The following is a 16,369-nucleotide window of genomic DNA, read 5'->3' on the forward strand; positions in this document are numbered from 1 at the left end:
CCCGCTCCTCTTAAAAAAAATTTTTTTTTTTTAATTCTGAAAGGATGACAAGAGCCAAGGTTACTAAATACAAATCATATACTATAGCAGTCCCACAGATATTAGCTTGGTACAAGGGTATCAACATAAATTGCATATCAATCAGTTTAGAAAAAAATTAAAGCATGTATCACATCAAATTGCTTTAATCTTGAAACGAGTGAATTTCAAAGTCAGAAAAAAGCAGGTTAAATGATGCCCAACATCCTCATTGAGTTATAACATGGGACAAGACATCCGTTACAGCCTCTTTAACAGTGCACAGCTGTGTCACAGTTTCCACTACTCAAAGGCATTAGTAACAGTATGTTACCGTCTGGTGGTTTTTCCCCTATGCTCCTCATAAGGTCAGTGGTCCACGCACATCAGAGACGATCACTGCACATGCAACCACTTCTCAATGGAATCTACTTTAATGCCGAGGAAAAAAAAAATCATCAACCTGCCCAACTCAAAGCTCTGAAAATAAACTGGTTTCCTGCTCAACCATTTAAAAGTGTGGACAACACAAGTTTCTTTACAGTTTAGATAAACTATCAGACAAATCAAGCTCTTAAAGAAACACAATCTCCAGAATGTACCAAACCAGTAAAAAGAAACAAGACCCAACAATTTGTACATTCTAAAGCTCAACCAGGTTGATGACGAACATCGAAACAATAGGAAAATTCAGTTTTCATGACATCTGTGATGGAGACGTTTGGGCTTTCCTCATGGAGCGCAGGGCCTTCTCCCGGAGGTGCTTTTCCAGGTCGTCCAATCCGTCGTCAACTTCACTGTCCGACTCCTGGACGAAAAGAATGACACATCTTTGATTCAATTTAGCTATCTGGATGCACACAGATGAAATATACCGTATTTTCCGGAGTATAAGTCGCACCTTTTTTTTTTTTTTCATAGTTTGGCTGGTCCTGCGACATAGTCCAGTGCGACATATATCAAACATACATAATTTAACATGTTTTTCAATGTAAAATTCATACTGACTGACATGAACCAAGGAGTAAACATTGCTATCTACAGACGCGAGAGGACACTCTAGGCTTGTGACAACTATATGCTAACAAAGAAAGCTAATCATGGGCTGAAAGCAAGATGGTGAGAGCTGCAGGATCGAGTCCACAGGTGGGTGCTTGAACAACGTACTGCTGAGAGAGGCTCGTCACCGGTGCAGTTACGTCTCCACGCCCTGGTACTTGCCGAGGAGATGAATATAAAGGACTTTGCAGACAGGTCTTCTTGGTGTTACCGCTTCACGCAACGCAACCGCCTCTCTATCTCTATTTCTAAATAAGTGCGACTTACATATGTTTTTTTCCCCTCTTCATTGCGCATTTTTTTGACCGATGCGACTTATAGTCCGGAAAATACAGTATGCGCAAAAAATAAAAAGTACAAGCGCTTGAATGCTTGAACCTGTAAAAAGAACAGATTTTACCTTTCTTGAGTCCCCATCGTCTTCTGCTACCTGGTTCTCTTGACCGTCTACGGTCACAGTGCCGCCGCTTTTCTCCTTCTTGTGCTTCTTGTGCTTCTTGTGTTTCTTCTCCTTCTTATGTTTCTTTTCCTTCTTCTTCTTCTTCTTCTTTCCACCACCGTCAACATCTGAATTCTGCAATCAAACATGTTTAAAGTGAGTCGAGGTCAAAATTCGGCTAAATAACATCACAGTAATAACTGCTTTACGTACAACTAACCACAACAGAGAAACACTTCATATAATATCGCTCCTGCTTATTTCAGGACAATGTCAAGCAACTTTTAACATACAAGAAACAGATTCCATTTCATGTTAATAAACACATGAAAAAGTGCAAGAATGTTAAGATTTCACATACACTGCAAGAACTAACATTTTGGTGAAAATACATTTCTTCTCTATTGCCCATCTCCTCCAACAATAAAATCCAGTTCATATTTGTCAATAAGCTCAAACCTTGCTTGGAGACCGACTGCCAGAACCACTGCTGGCCTTTTTAGCTGGGGGTGGTGCAGGAGACCCACTGGCAGAGCGAGATGGTGACGGGGATGCAGATGCTGGGACAGGACGTTTTTGAGCAGCCGGTTGAGGGGAAACTGATCTGGAGGACGCTCTCCTGATAGGTTTAGAGCTCGGGGAGGGTCTGTAAAGAGGATACAGGTTACATCAGAGGAATGAAAAGACTAAAAAAATATAAATGGCACTTTTCTGAGAGAAAAGCTTGCTTGTTTACCTCTGGTTGTTGCGTGGTTCAGGGGTGCGAGACACTCTGCGGATGAGTTTACTGCTATGTGAAGGGGAATGTGGCCTCCTGTGGTTAGATGGAGATATACTTGAGCGTCTCTGGGGACTAGGGGAACCTCTAACAGCATGACTGCGGTTTGCAGGTGATGGGGAGAGGCGCCTGGCTGCTCCAACTGGGGATCGTGTATCCCTGCTTGGCCTTGCAGAAGGCATCATGGGGCTCCTCCTGTGTCTGGGTGGAGATGTAGACGAGTGAGGTGAGCGTCTCCTTAGAGCGGGAGAGCTTCTGCGCTTTGGAGACCTGGATAAGCGTCGCTTTACACCCGGAGACGAGCGTTTTGTGGGCGAACGAGACACTTTCCTTTTCTGTGGAGGCAGAGGTGATGGGCTGTAGCGACGCTGGATAGGGGGAGAATATCGCCTGGACGACAGAGATCTACGACGGGGTGGTGGGGAAGGAGACCTTGGAAGTGAAAAAAAAAAAGAAAATCGTTAAAGAACGAAATAAACTGAACTGTTAATTAGTGATTTTTTAAAATATATTTTTGCTGATAGTAAGACCTTCCCGCAAGATTTTGAAATAAACACGCTTGTACCTGCGTCTAGGAGGAGAGGGAGATCTGCGACGCCGTGGGGGAGAGGGGGAGCGACGCCTGTGTCCAGGAGATGGAGAACGTCTTCTCCTGATAGGGTAACAAATGAAATTAGACAACAGGAAGGTTGATTTAAAGGTTAACTCGTTCAGACAGAAATGTTCAAACACTGGGCTCAGTATCTGACCTTGGTGAGGCGTCACGGTGTCGCCTACGAGGAGAGGGGGTACGACTGCGTCTCCTCCGGACTTCACCATTTCTGGCACCTGGCCCCGTTGTTAACCTTTTGGGCCCCTCATCTTCGGAGGAGGAAGATCCAGAATCTGAAACCACAGAAGCAGATGACATCAGTAACTGTCTTAAAGTAGCCTTTACTGTATGCGGGAAGGATAAAACACATGGGGGTTAGGACACAGCTTCAAAAGTCCATGAGGGCAAGATGACAAGGACAGAGACTTGGTTAGAGAGAAGGGAGTTTGGGAGGGGAAGAAGAAGAAATAACAGGGATAAAAACGCTTATAACCTGAAGACGACTGTTGATTCTGCCTGCGATACTGACGACGCTGCTGCACCGAATCAGCTGTTGCCCCTTTCTCATTTTTATCCTCCTCTGAAATGCAAAGCATTGAGTGTCTCATCAGTACTAGCAAAGCTGTGAAACAGTGCCATGGAAATGTTACAGATAATACTGGAAACAGATTCATACTCTTCTCTTTTTCACCAGATTTCAGTACTGCTCTTCTTTGTGCAGAATAAAAAGGGTTTTGTTGTGTTTTTGTTCATTTTATGTGAATTCTTGTACTCCTCAACTGGGATAGATGCACAACTATCATACAAACCTCTGAAGGCAGGTTAGCAAATGGAAATACTATCAGGAGATCTTTCAGGATAGTTTTAGTCCTACTGTTTACGAAGATAATACAAAACTTTTACTATTTCAGGCTGAAACAGGGTTTTCACATGAAGCCGTGGGCATGTCTCAAGTAAAACAGAGGAAGGAAAAACTTCTAGAAATTTCTGGGCATTCTTGCAGAGAACTTTAATTTATAACTAAAAATATTGTTCATGTTAAAGCAAAACTTATTGCATTAAACAAATTTGGCAGGTTAGGAAAGTGTGTACGATTTTCTGAAACAGAAGTGGTTGAGACCAGCCATCATAACTGTGATCTGCAAAGATTAGGGGTCCTTTAAACAGAAAATACAACACGTACCTGACTCTGACTCATCAGAAGCTATGGCCTTAGCAGTAACAGATGGAGAATCGACCCGTCCTCCTGGTTTTCGCTTTAAACCTTAAAACATGCCAGAGGAAGTTTTACAATGGATTCACCATGATGCTATTCCCTCACAATCCTAATAACTGCACAGTATCTTAAACCTTGAAGATCTTACATCCACAAACAGGATTATTATAAAAGGATTATAAAAAAACAAGGGAAAAAAGATTTGGATGCCATGTGGTTGTAAAGGACAAGATAAACATATCTCAATTATATAGATCAATTAGGAAAAAAATATATATATATTATACCTGATGATCTGGGTGGGGAAGGAGAGCCCCGTCCCCTTCTGGCTCGTGGAGATGGTGATCGTTTGATCTTTCCTGCAGGACTAATGGAAGTATCAGGACGATTGACTGGTTTTCGGGGTGGCGTGGTAGATATTCTTTTCACAGGTTTTTTAGGTGAGCGTGAGCCTGAAGAACTGCTGCCAGAGGATGAAGCAGAACGAGAGCGCCTCCTACAGAACATAAATAGATCCCAATAAGAAAAGACACAGGGGCGCACAATAACAGCAGTACTGAAACAGTCTATTCTCTGTCTATGCCAGGGGAAAATAAAATAAATTCAAGATAAATAAATTAGGAGAACATAAAAAATATGAACTGAGGCCCTAAAGCCACCCTCTACACCTAGTCCACCATCTCACTGACCTGCGGACAGGGGAGCGCCTGTGTCTGTGCCGAGAGCTGGTAGGGCCTCGTCTTGGGGGACTCCTTCGACGGGGGGACATTCTCCTTCTGGGACTTTGTCTTCTACGAGGGGAGTAGGATCTGATATGGTAGAAAGGAATAATGAGAAACATTTAGAATCTAAAAGCTTTTGCTTTATCCCTAAAAAACTATTTGGGCAATGTAACAGCACATTGCGTTACTTAATGTGAGGAATTAACCTTGACCGGGAGCGTCGTCTGCGGGTGCGGGAATGAGAACGGGAACGTGAGCGGTGGTGAGGTCTCTCCCTCCTCGTGTCCTTCTCCCTTTCGCGAGACCTCGGTCTTTCCTCTTTTTTATGAGTTTTCTCTGGAGAGATTTCTTTGACTTCAGTCACCGAGTCTGCTTTTACCACCTCCACAACTGTCTCACTACAAAAGAAAGAAATATTTTAACAAAATATAGATTACAAGTTTCTAGGTTCGACAGTCAGAGCAGCAGAAATGTCGCACAAACCCGGTAGAAGAAGCTTCTTGGATGACTGGCTCCGGCGCGGCTCTCCCAGATGTGTCGGGCTCCAGAAGCTGCTCTGTAGGTTTTGTGGGTAACTGCATGAGAGGTGGAGGTGTTGAGCTGCCACCAACGGGACTGGGTTTGCGTCTTGGGGAAGGTGAGGGGCTGCGTTTCCTTTCCCGCTTCGCCGGCGACCTTCGCCTTGGTGATGGCGACCTTCGCCTTGGTGATGGTGACCTTCGCCTTGGCGTTGGCGACCTTCGCCGGGGTGATGGCGATGTCGTCTTCCGCCTGGCCGAAGAAGCAGTGAAAGCAAAGGTTTCAATGTTCTGACGTGAATGAACCAATTGACCTTGGCCAATCATAATCAATTCTTTAAGTGGGTATTACATCATCTTAAAAACAACGGTGATAGTCAGACCATTTTATATCATTAATATAATAACAGCACAATCATCCAAATAATATCATTTCACAGAGTAATGAACCTTTATTTTTCATATTCAGTTAGTTGAATGCTGCACAAAATGTTTGATAGTGAAAATCACAACATTTTCATTCATCGCGTCTGATAAAATGTGTCCTTCTAACATCAGGGACAATATCACCATCAACAATAATCATTTAGACCATGTACTTATGTTGTACTTTTAACAAAAACATTACCTTCTTGGGCTCTTTGACTGAGCCCTCTCCCTGGAGTCCTTGTCCTTCTTATCCTCATCCACCTTCCTTAAGGATGCAAGTTTCTCCTGTTCAATCTGCCAGATATAAAAATGGGGGACACAAATATGTTAAGAAATAAGCAATGATTCTTCTTAACTGCTACTTTTAATATATTGCGATCAGTAAGTGTCAAATACTGTGTTCAACGGGATCACATTTGCCTTTAATTCTGTGTTTTTCTGTCCAGTCTTCTGGACCCGTCTACACAGCAACACTTTCATGAGCTATTTCACCTAACTTGTGCAATAATTCACCTGTCTCTGTCTGATCTCCTCTTTCTTCTGTTCCAGAAAAGCAGAGGGGATGCCGGCGATATTCTCCTGGGCACTCAGCAGCAGGGGCCACAGGTCCCTCATGAACTCTCGGGCATTCTTCCCATTCAGGAACCCGGTCAGGTTGATCTGCATCATCTTGCTATCCGGATGCTGCAACACACACATGAAGGGGGAGAGAAGAAGAAGAAAAAAAAACATGTCCGTTGAAATATTTGAAAACAAAACATTAGGTGGAGGCAGGGTCCCATAAATGGGGCTTCCTACCTTTTATCCCTTACTAGACTACATCTGCGACAATTTAGATTACCATATCAAAAAACAGGCACAACACTGACTAGAGTATCAAATATCCCATGGTCCACTATTGGACTCAGTAACCTAAAAAGTTAAGAAATTATTTTACTTAATCTGTTCTGTACCCACAAACTCATGAAAACGAGTGCGAGCTAGCTGAGGGGAGACATGCCTAGTAATATAAAAACTGCATGCAATAATGCTGTAGCAAATCCATAGATAATTAACGTACCATAGAAACACAAAACCTTTGTGTCATTATTTGACTTCCTCAGTGCTACTCCCACTACTTTTCATTGCCGTTTTCCTGCCCACCCCCATTTTTCCAGTCTCCCCACAGTCTACACTTCAGGGGTTAAACAAATAACCACAATACAGAGTGCATCAAAACCCAACACTGCAAGTACAGTTCCGGTGTCTTCAGTGAGTCCCGTGGGATCAGTGGGCACGGAGCTCCCTTGGCTTGCTTCCGCCTCCCTACTGCTTGAGACTCAACCACCTTGAGCTTAATGTTATATCATTTATCTAAATTGCAAGAGACGAACAAGCAATAATGAGTACACAGGCACACAAAAACTTTTATTTTTTTATTTCAACAACTGATTAAATTGAGATATAATGCTATCTCAATTCTATTACTGTACCCTCTCTCCATTATGCAAAAGTACCCTCTACACTTAGCTTTGACAGCCCACCCCTCCCATCAACAGCTAGAATAAACAAAAAGGTAGAACCAATAGAAAACAATATTTATATTATGCTAATATCACATTCAAATTTAAATTAAATACATGTGGATTTTTAGCAACTTATGACTATCAAATTCATTAACAAGAGCATTTAGTATAAATCCAATCATTTGCATTCAGAGATACTACCTGAATAAAATACATTATGTTTAAATAAACTGTTTTTTTCTCCCTCCAAATTAACCTTTTGACTTAAAAAAAGAAAAGAAAATGTCTGTTCAATGGTAATTACCCATTATCCAGACATCCCGGGTGGTCTGATGTATCAGTGGGGAAGAGATTGTGTTTTAAGGGAAGGGAAACTACTGGGCAAAATAATCTTTAATTAAATAACAATCCCTACGTAGGGAAGAAGAAGCAGCACAAATTAATCCTGAAAAATTAAATATACATCTTTGGGCGGGTTATCGTAAGATTTAATTTCTGTTGAGGTGTGAAAACTTAATTTACAAATATTCAGTTACATTTAGAAACTAGTAAAGCTGAAAAGTATTGTTTCTTGTGCTTGAAAACCTTACTTTTGCTGACCTCCAGTGGTTGAAGTTATTAACTCGCAACAGTAATCCACTCAAGTTCTTTTTTTTTTTTTTTAAACCCTTGAATCATCTGACAGGTCTCCATCCACATTTATCATTTTGCATTTCATTGCATAAGAAGCAGTGAAAACGCCATTGTTGCCACGCATAAGGAAGGATGACAACTACGTCAGATGAACTGTCATCTGTTTCCGACTCTAGAAAACAAACACGGCCAGTATTCATTGATGTGGGAAATTAAATCAAAACATGTGCAGCTGAAAGAATTACTACAGAGCCCTCTCCTTTTTTCTCTCATATGTGGCCAAAGTCAGTTGCCAACCACTGCCTCGCTTATTCTACAAACCGCATGATGCAACGTCCCCAATGCGCATTTTCTAAATGTCTAAAGTTTGCTATACATTTGATATTTAGATGGAGACACGGCTACTGTACTTCCAACAGACAATTCACTTAACTTACAATCAGAGGCGGTCAGTGAGACAATACTTTTCAGTTTGGCAAACAGAAAATAAAAGACCGACTAAGTAAAACTAAGCCAGAGCAAATTGTTAAACCTCTCCTGTTTTTGTCCTGTCACTCCAGTTACATTTAAAGGGATCTTAGTTGTCTAATTGTGCTTTACAAATACCTAGGGAGAATATGATTATGGCATGGTTCTGTTGTCTTTCACTAACATGATATAGGTAATCCCTGTATATAACTCACCTCAAACCACACACTGCATCATGAAGGGAGAGTTGGGCTCTGTGACTTTGGGCTCAGGAGAGAGCTAATTAGATGTTGGTGCTATACTTCTGATGCAAGGTATAACATCCATATTGGTTCAGGCCTTTTAAATCATAAATCACATCATCATTAGAAGACTGCTGAATAAAGGCACTTTGTCACATAACAGCAAAACATTAATGTCATTATAAATCAGCTTGAAACCAATTTTTTTTTACATTACCCATTCAATTTCAGTTTGACTAAGATGTGCAATTATTTGCTCATATCCCTTCTTACTGGCTAAACATTGCCCTCAAATGCTTAACAGTTCTGACACAGCAAAAGAATCAAATCAAAAATGAAAAAAAGAAGAAAAAAAAGAAAATCGACTTAAAACATTACCTTCTCCTCTAGTTGGTTGAATATGAACTCTATGACCACATCATCTTCAAACCCCAGAATCTCTGTCACTCGCTGTGTAATCCAAGGTTTGATGACTTCTAGGTTCACTTTGGTCATGTCCACCTGAGGGCGAAACAACCAGTAAATCTCATCAGCCACTGAAATGATGTGACAGTATTTACCAGAAGCAATGTATTTAACATTTAAATGGAATCACACATCTCTGCAGGTAAGATTATCTAATACATTATAAAAAGTACAACTTAATAAAGTCAAATGAGACATTTTTGTCACTGTCAGGCATAATTTACCTTCTTGTCCAGACATTCTGCAAATTTCAGCTGCTTCAGCAGTTTCTTCTGCTTGTTGCTGAAACGGTTGTCTTGCTCCGCACTTGTTCCCTTGAAGAGTAAAACAATCAGACATTAGGCGGCTTCTTTAATGTCTGCAGACAATCGCAAAGTTTGGTTGCAAAGCGGTGCTTTAGCTGATAAACTATCAATACGTTTGGAATAATTGCGCTACTTATCTACATATATCACGTTAAAGAGAGAAAAAAAGCAATCTTAGGACGCCACAATGTTACTTTTAAATGATCAATCTGGGTCACATATGACATTGATACGAATAAGCTAGCGATAGTCAAGCTAAGCGCCTGCTAAACCTTCGAAGAGAACCAGAGACACGAGTGTTAGCCACACTCTGGAAGCAATTTCTTCAGCAACGGCGCTGATTTACACCGATCAAAGAACATAATAATATTGATATTCAACAGCCCTACACGTGAAATGTTCACGAGCTAACATTAGCGTAGCAATGGTCGTGACTTGTTCGCGGAGACACAAGCGACGCACCGGCCGGGCGCCATCTTTACCCAAGGCCAACAAGTTAGCCGTAGTTAGCTAGCTACGCCTGCTCGTCTATTTCCTGCTACTATGTTTGCAAATTAGCATGAAATACGAAGATGTGCTAGCAAAAATACCGCCAAATGAGGCTACGATGCGATAAGCATCAATTTAATACTGACGAATAGATTTCCTAAAAACTCAAATTCAAATAAGACTGGCAAGAAAATCCTAGATTGTTTTCTTTCAGTTGATAGACGAAGCCCTGACCATACCGTTTCTTACTGTATGGCCCTCCAGCTAAATACATGCTGCACAGTGATCTCATAAACCGCCACTGTATCAACGTAAAACTTTGCAATGATACTCTATAAGATCAGATATAAAGTTAAAGCTCTTACGCGGAAGAATCCCGCGTCCATGATCGGTTAAAACTGATCGTTTCAGGCGCAGTGGAAAAAGACGTGTGTCGCTCCGGTGAAATTCTGATCGGCGACCCGGATGAACAGTGCGCCCCCACAGGAAGAGACGCGTACTACGCCCACTGAAAGGATGAGGGCGAAAATCTTTTCTGGGCGTTTATAGACAGTCTATATTTTCTGTTATATACAGTCTATGTTTTATGTTCCATGTTTTATGGTCCGTTATGTCAGTGCATTAAAAAAGGGACAGTTTTGCATCAATCTGCATTTTATTAAATTTCCATCTCGCTGTGCTCGCTATGGTCTTTATTGTATTATATCCTGACCTGTATGTTAATAGTCATTGATGCGGGAAATGTCCGAGCAGGATTCTTAATGTAATGTAAAGTTTTAGAATTATTGGGTAATTTAATTTACAGCACTTTATTATCAGAATCTATTAGTTGATCATGTGCTTTGCATGTAGAACAGCGTTTCTGCAAAAAGTTGGTACAAAGTGAATGTTGTAAACAATATGTACATTGTTTTGATGCCAAGGGCGCCTTACAAAAAGTTGTGAAGGGGACAAGAAAAGACTTGTTTTATTATCTATTGTATAGATCATCACTGGTGAAGGTCCTGAACTCATCTACCTACAGTCCAGAGCCTTATCCAATGAAGATATTTTGAGTACTATGACATAAAAAACATGGAGGCCGTGAACCATGAGCAGCTGATATCCTATCAATCAAAAATATGCCAATGTGCCATTTAAAAAAACAAAACATGCTGCTATCGTCCTTTTTAAAACAAAAAGTTCTCAGTTTCAACATTTGATATGTTTCCCTTGTCCTGTTTTAAAATATTCTTTGGATTTATCATTTTTCACTGGATAGCAACTTTTTTTTAAATACAACTTTCAGCAAAAATGTTGTAATGAGAGTACTTTGGTTTCATGACATTTTTATTTTTCAGGTTCTGAGTCCATGTACACTGCATTTTCAATTTACACTTTTTTGCAAAGTTAATAATGTTTACTTTGATATTGGTACTCATTCATAACCAAAGTCAAACTGCTGGCAAAAGAAGTATAATAAAGGCTATAAAGGCTTCCTGATAAATGTCACTGCAGGGGGAATGGGGATGTATAAAATGTGTGATTTTCATTTGATGGATAAAATACTGCTTTGTAAAGACAGCCAGAATACAGCATGTGTCATTGTGGTCTTGAGTTAAGTGAGCCAGCCATTCCAGATGATCTTGGAATCATGTTGTCCAACAGTTTTGTCACTCTAAGCGTGTAACTGGTCCATACTGTAGTAGACATTGTAATAAACATTATAACAGACGGTGGGTTCATGCGTGCATTGAACATGGCATTTGGAAATCTCTTAGGTTTGAGAAATAAGTATGTCTGTGTTCTATCGGAGGCGATATTCCCATGTGTAAAGTGATGCTTATATCATAACAATTACAAACAACAATGATGAAGAGAAGATTTGACAGTATATGATTCCCTAATAAGGACTGAAATGTGTAAGTTTGCGTACATGTGTATGACAACTTTCTACTGTGTATCGACAGATTCTGACTGAGAATTCCTATTTTACAATCCATCCCTCGTATGTCGCTGGCACATTCTTCAGAGAAAAACACAGGATACTGGTTCACAATCTGAAGTGAAAGGAAATTGTTGGTAAATGCAAGCTGAAGAAGAGCCAGTGGTAGGTCATTAGTCAGTCTTTGTGCTGAAGGTTTTGCTAGCTGACAGTGAATCCCTCGTTGGTCCGCTTGTCTCGAACGGTGCACAGCAAGTCGGACACCATCCCCTCGAGCCCAAAGGCTGGTTCCCAGCCCCAATCTCTCCTGGCATTGGAGTCATCAAATCTCACAGGCCAGCTGTCAGCTGCAAATTAACAGGCAAGATGACCACGTTAGTTCTACCATATTAGTTTTTAGCTTTTAATATCACTCATGTAACTACTTTCAAAATGAAAATGCCATAGAATGAGGTTTATGAATGTTGTAACCACTGTTAGCAAGTCATCTGTTATAATATTGATTGGCTTTTAGTCATCAACCATTGTTCTCCAATGCCAAAGAAGAGTGTCAGTCATGTCAAACTTCAAACAGGCATTTTTAATTCAGCCAGAGTGATGAAAGCATTCATCACCTCACTTAGGTTTTACATCACTGGTGTGAAGCCATACCGATTGTCTGGCGGACAGTGTCTGGATTGTAGGTAACCATGAGGTGTGGGAGATGCTTGCGGATTTCTTGGGCCACCTCCTCTGGAGTGAAGCTCATGGCAGCTATGTTGTAAGTACGCAGTGACAGCTGGCACTCTGGAGCCTGCATGAACTCTATTGTGGCACGGTGGCAGTCAGAGATATGCATCATGGGGAGGCGAGTGTCAGGTCGCAGGTAGCACTCATGGTGACCTGTGCTCAGAGCATCGTGGAAGATTTGAACTGCATAGTCTGGGGAGACAAAGGTCCGGAGATCTTAGTCTCTACAGTGACTTCCAGCTGATTGCAGTGTATTTATGCAGAAAATCGCCCTGAGTTATGATAAAGGGACAAATAATCAAACAAAATCACAGCTGGCAGAAGCCCAATGTCAACACCGGCAACGATGTAGCCCTTAAAGCAATAGTTCGCCTCTTTTGACATGAAACTGTATGACATCCCATATTAGCAATATCATTTATTAAATTTGACTTACCCCCTGCTGTGTCCTGTGAGCCGAGTTCCAGCCTCGTTTTGGCGTTGACGAAGGTAGTCCGGCTAGTTGGCTGGGGCTTAAAATATAAAGCATTTTGCTCCTCAAAATAATATGTGTTCAAAAGAGTAATACATTTGCATCACAAATCGTTCAACCAGAAAAAGTCAGACCTCACAATCGCTTGGCGCTATTTTCTCTCCCTTCATATCACTGCGTGCTGCCACCTGCCGATAGCCACATCTGATACGGTGTTTACTGCTCGGAAGCAGGGGACTGCTCGGTCTGCACTTCGGTTTGCACGGTCTACACAGTCCGTAGTGATACGAAGGTAGAGAGAAAATAGCGCCAAGCGATTGTGAGGTCTGACTTTTTCTGGATGAACGATTTTGTGATGCATGTAAATGTATTACTCTTTTGAACGCATATTGTTTTGAGAAGCAAAACGCTTTATTTTTTAAGCCTTTTTTAAGCCCCAGCCAACTAGCCGGACTAGCTTCGTTAACGCCAAAATGAGGCTTGAACTCGGCTCACAGGACGCAGCGGGGGGTAAGTCAAATTTAATAAATGATATTGCTAATATGGGATGTCATTCCGGTTCATGTCAAAACAGGTGAACTATCCCTTTAATGACTTAATTTAATCTATTTTCCTAGAGGGAAGGGGTGAGATGAAGGTCAACAGCTCATTAGTGAAGACTACAATATATATGACTAAGTTCCCCATGACAATACAATCAATAGCCAGTATCAACATCTTTTTTTCTTTCATCTGAGACAACGATATATGAACTTGTCAGGCAAAAAAATACCTGTTGTTCCTCCACCAGGAGGTGTGTTGACTGATATCACGCCAGGGTAACGTAGGCAGCGGAAGTCCAAGCCATATTTATGATGGAGATACTAAAGAAACAAAAAGCTTCTTCATACTGACATTTGGCAGCTGATGCATAGCACTGTGTCTATGTGTGCATTTCAGTCTTACCTCCCCCATCAGTTCACCATGGACTTTAGACACGCCATAGATGGTTCGAGGGCGTTGGACACAGAGGTCAGGGGCCGGGTCACGTGGAGAGGAGGGACCAAATGCTCCAATGGTGCTGGGCACAAAGAGGCGAAGGCAGTTCTCTAAAGCCAAGTCTAGAACATTGTGTAAACCTGGATGGGAAGCAGGAGATCAGAGAGAAGCCGCTTCTAACCTTTATGACACTCTAAAATGGGTGTATGTAAACTCTTTGAATATTCAAGCAGACCTGTGATGTTGATCTTTCGTGCCAAAGCCACATTAGCCTCACCCACAGCACTCAGCAGAGCACTGTAGTGGACCAGCCAAGTAATACGATTATTCACAATCAGTTCTCTGAGGTGTTTGTAGTCCAACACATCAGCGTACACAAATGGGCCTAAATCGAAAAGAATTACATATCAAGCGAGATTTTGAAAAGGAAAAGTTGTACATTAAAGTGTAAGAAAATATAGATTGAAATAGACCACAAAATGTCCAAAAACTGGAATCAGATCTTTCGTACCGCTGGCGAAAACATGAGGTGGAGGCTTCTTGATGTCTGACAGGATCACGTTCTCTGTTCCATACAGTTTCCTAGACATTAATATAGATATAATCAAACTTTTTAATGTTTAATGTTTTTAACTAGCTTTAAGGTGTCAGGAATATCTGCACATCTCACCTCAGCATCTGTGCAAGTCCCACTCCTAACTGCCCCAGACCACCTGCACACACACAGAGTTCAACATTTTATCAGTCTATAGAAAACAACCATAAAAAAAACATTTTTATCTTTATACTATTCAAAGTATCCAGACCAAAAAACATAAAAGCTTTTTTGTTTGTGTCAAAGCATTATTCCAGAAGAAAAAGCGACTCCAGGCTATTATTCTCCTGTCTTTTATGTCACTAACACTATCTGTGCACACCCTATTGTGATGAATCAAAATGGGGCTCTGCTGCAAGTGCAGACTGAAAACAACATAAAAAAAGCAGCCCATCTGCGGTGCTCTGCTCATGGCGATCATTGCACACCACCAAATTTTCTTTCTAATCCTGAATTAAATGACCACAAGAATGTGCCTGAGAATGTTCAGATCAACTCTCAGTTTTACTCTTGTTCACAAAAGCCCATGAACAAGGTAGTCGTCCTTTACTGTAACTGCTCTTAGGTCAATTTAAAAAAAAAACATGGCTGATTCAGTGATAGTGATAAAAAATAAGGAGTTTGGGCAACTCTGTAAATTGGTATAACCTGTGATGAGGACACGTGGGTTTTCCTTAGGAGGTTTGGGGTTGTAGGTCTCTTGGCTGTCCCACTTGCTCATCTGCCTGGGCAAAGAACTGAAGCTGCGACCGGGGTAACTCCGCACCCTGCCGAGGCAGCCTCGGCAAAACTGGCCCAGCAACGCCGCAGTGGGCGCGCACACCCGAACACCCGGTAGCATGTCCAGCAATAGCCCTTAGAAAAGTTACCAGACCAAACTGGTTACACTGAACTTCTTCACCTTGATAAGGATAAATAAGGCTCAAATATAAGGAAAGTATACAAGGAAATATAAGAATATAAGGAAAAATATATTACCTGTGTGCAAATTCAGAAATCCCGGACAGCTAATATTTGATCCAAAACCAATAGACTCAAGTTAGTAAATACAGAACTATTCCTCAAAACATAATCAAGAAATAAGAGCTTATATGATGGCATTTAGGTGTCAAAATTAAAAGATTACCATCCGATTGGTCTCCTCCTCAATTCACCCGGTAACTACTGGATAAATATGCAGGTGGAGAAAGTCATGCTGGGCTATGTGGTTCTTGTCCACTATATGTAATCACTGTGGCCTGTGGCTCCTGAATGAACAGGACTACAGTCTCCAGCTTGCAAAGCTCCGTGTGTGCAAACATGCTGACTTGCTGTGCACAGGGATTTGCATTGTGAAGAGTGTTTAGCTGAGCTTAACAGGACTGGGAGGTGTGTTTGTTATCTAGCCTTGCTCTATTGATTATATCAATGTGATCATATATCATAAAATTATTAGTTATTACTATTAGTTCATTTATCCTCAGACAAGACTATCATTAGAGGAAAAAAACACTCAGTTGTTTTAAAAATGTAGAAATGATTAAACATAGAACAGCAAACAATGGGCTCATTATGTTTATTAAGCCACTACGTGAATGTGCAGCCAGGGGAAGGGAACAACTAAACAGCTAGTTTTTCTGTCAAAAACCAACAACGCTCATTTAGACAGGAAGAGGTTTTTTCATTATCAAAGTGTATTTTTTAAATTTTAACAGTAAAAAGTCGTAACAAAATGTGAATACAAAGCAAAAATGGTGGTTTACATAACTAATTTTTTCTGTCAGTTTAAGTGTATTTCCCAAAATGTCCTTTAA

The 16,369-nt window shown here is 41.0% G+C and overlaps 2 protein-coding genes across 5 annotated transcripts; both read right to left on the reverse strand.

Moving 5' to 3' along the window:
• Window positions 1–10: 10 nt before the first annotated feature.
• On the reverse strand, window positions 11–10,348 carry srrm1 (serine/arginine repetitive matrix 1). Of its 3 annotated transcripts, none has more exons than XM_075448896.1 (17): window positions 10,244–10,348; window positions 9,309–9,398; window positions 8,998–9,120; window positions 6,285–6,455; window positions 5,971–6,065; window positions 5,308–5,595; window positions 5,031–5,222; window positions 4,792–4,911; window positions 4,390–4,598; window positions 4,070–4,150; window positions 3,380–3,466; window positions 3,044–3,179; window positions 2,860–2,946; window positions 2,253–2,726; window positions 1,976–2,162; window positions 1,478–1,651; window positions 11–826 (listed from the first exon to the last, which is right to left on the reverse strand). In XM_075448896.1, the coding sequence occupies exons 1-17, from the start codon at window positions 10,262–10,264 to the stop codon at window positions 716–718; spliced, it is 2,646 nt and encodes an 881-aa protein (XP_075305011.1). In that variant the 5' UTR covers window positions 10,265–10,348; the 3' UTR covers window positions 11–715. The 3 variants fall into 3 exon arrangements, with proteins under 3 accessions (XP_075305011.1, XP_075305013.1, XP_075305012.1); XM_075448897.1 differs by having other exon boundaries at window positions 724–848; XM_075448898.1 differs by lacking the exons at window positions 8,998–9,120; window positions 9,309–9,398; window positions 10,244–10,348 and adding an exon at window positions 8,593–8,713.
• Window positions 10,349–11,189: 841 nt separating this feature from the next.
• Window positions 11,190–16,286, reverse strand: tdh2 (L-threonine dehydrogenase 2). Of its 2 annotated transcripts, XM_075448944.1 has the most exons (9): window positions 15,555–16,286; window positions 15,225–15,431; window positions 14,652–14,694; window positions 14,493–14,563; window positions 14,217–14,366; window positions 13,949–14,121; window positions 13,776–13,866; window positions 12,454–12,723; window positions 11,190–12,149 (listed from the first exon to the last, which is right to left on the reverse strand). In XM_075448944.1, exons 2-9 carry the CDS (start codon window positions 15,415–15,417, stop codon window positions 12,004–12,006), a joined length of 1,137 nt encoding a protein of 378 aa, XP_075305059.1. In that variant the 5' UTR covers window positions 15,418–15,431; window positions 15,555–16,286; the 3' UTR covers window positions 11,190–12,003. The 2 variants fall into 2 exon arrangements, with proteins under 2 accessions (XP_075305059.1, XP_075305060.1); XM_075448945.1 differs by having other exon boundaries at window positions 15,225–16,286.
• Window positions 16,287–16,369: the final 83 nt, after the last annotated feature.

This window comes from Odontesthes bonariensis, chromosome 17, assembly GCF_027942865.1.
Source record: "Odontesthes bonariensis isolate fOdoBon6 chromosome 17, fOdoBon6.hap1, whole genome shotgun sequence".
Lineage (NCBI taxonomy): Eukaryota > Metazoa > Chordata > Actinopteri > Atheriniformes > Atherinopsidae > Odontesthes > Odontesthes bonariensis.

Bases quoted from the DNA above. Each gene is read 5' to 3' on its own strand.
- srrm1 (XM_075448896.1), bottom strand. From the start codon at position 10,264: ATGGACGCGGGATTCTTCCGC. The intron at 4,599-4,791 runs GTCAGTGAGATG...TATGTTCTGTAG, and splicing joins AGGCGCTCCCCTGTCCGCAG to GAGGCGCTCTCGTTCTGCTT. The intron at 3,180-3,379 runs GTTATAAGCGTT...CTGTGGTTTCAG, and splicing joins GAATCAACAGTCGTCTTCAG to ATTCTGGATCTTCCTCCTCC.
- tdh2 (XM_075448944.1), bottom strand. From the start codon at position 15,417: ATGCTACCGGGTGTTCGGGTGTGCGCGCCCACTGCGGCGTTGCTGGGC. The intron at 14,564-14,651 runs GTGAGATGTGCA...ATTAATGTCTAG, and splicing joins GGACTTGCACAGATGCTGAG to GAAACTGTATGGAACAGAGA. The intron at 12,724-13,775 runs GTATTTTTTTGC...TTGTCTCCCCAG, and splicing joins TCCTGGTGGAGGAACAACAG to ACTATGCAGTTCAAATCTTC.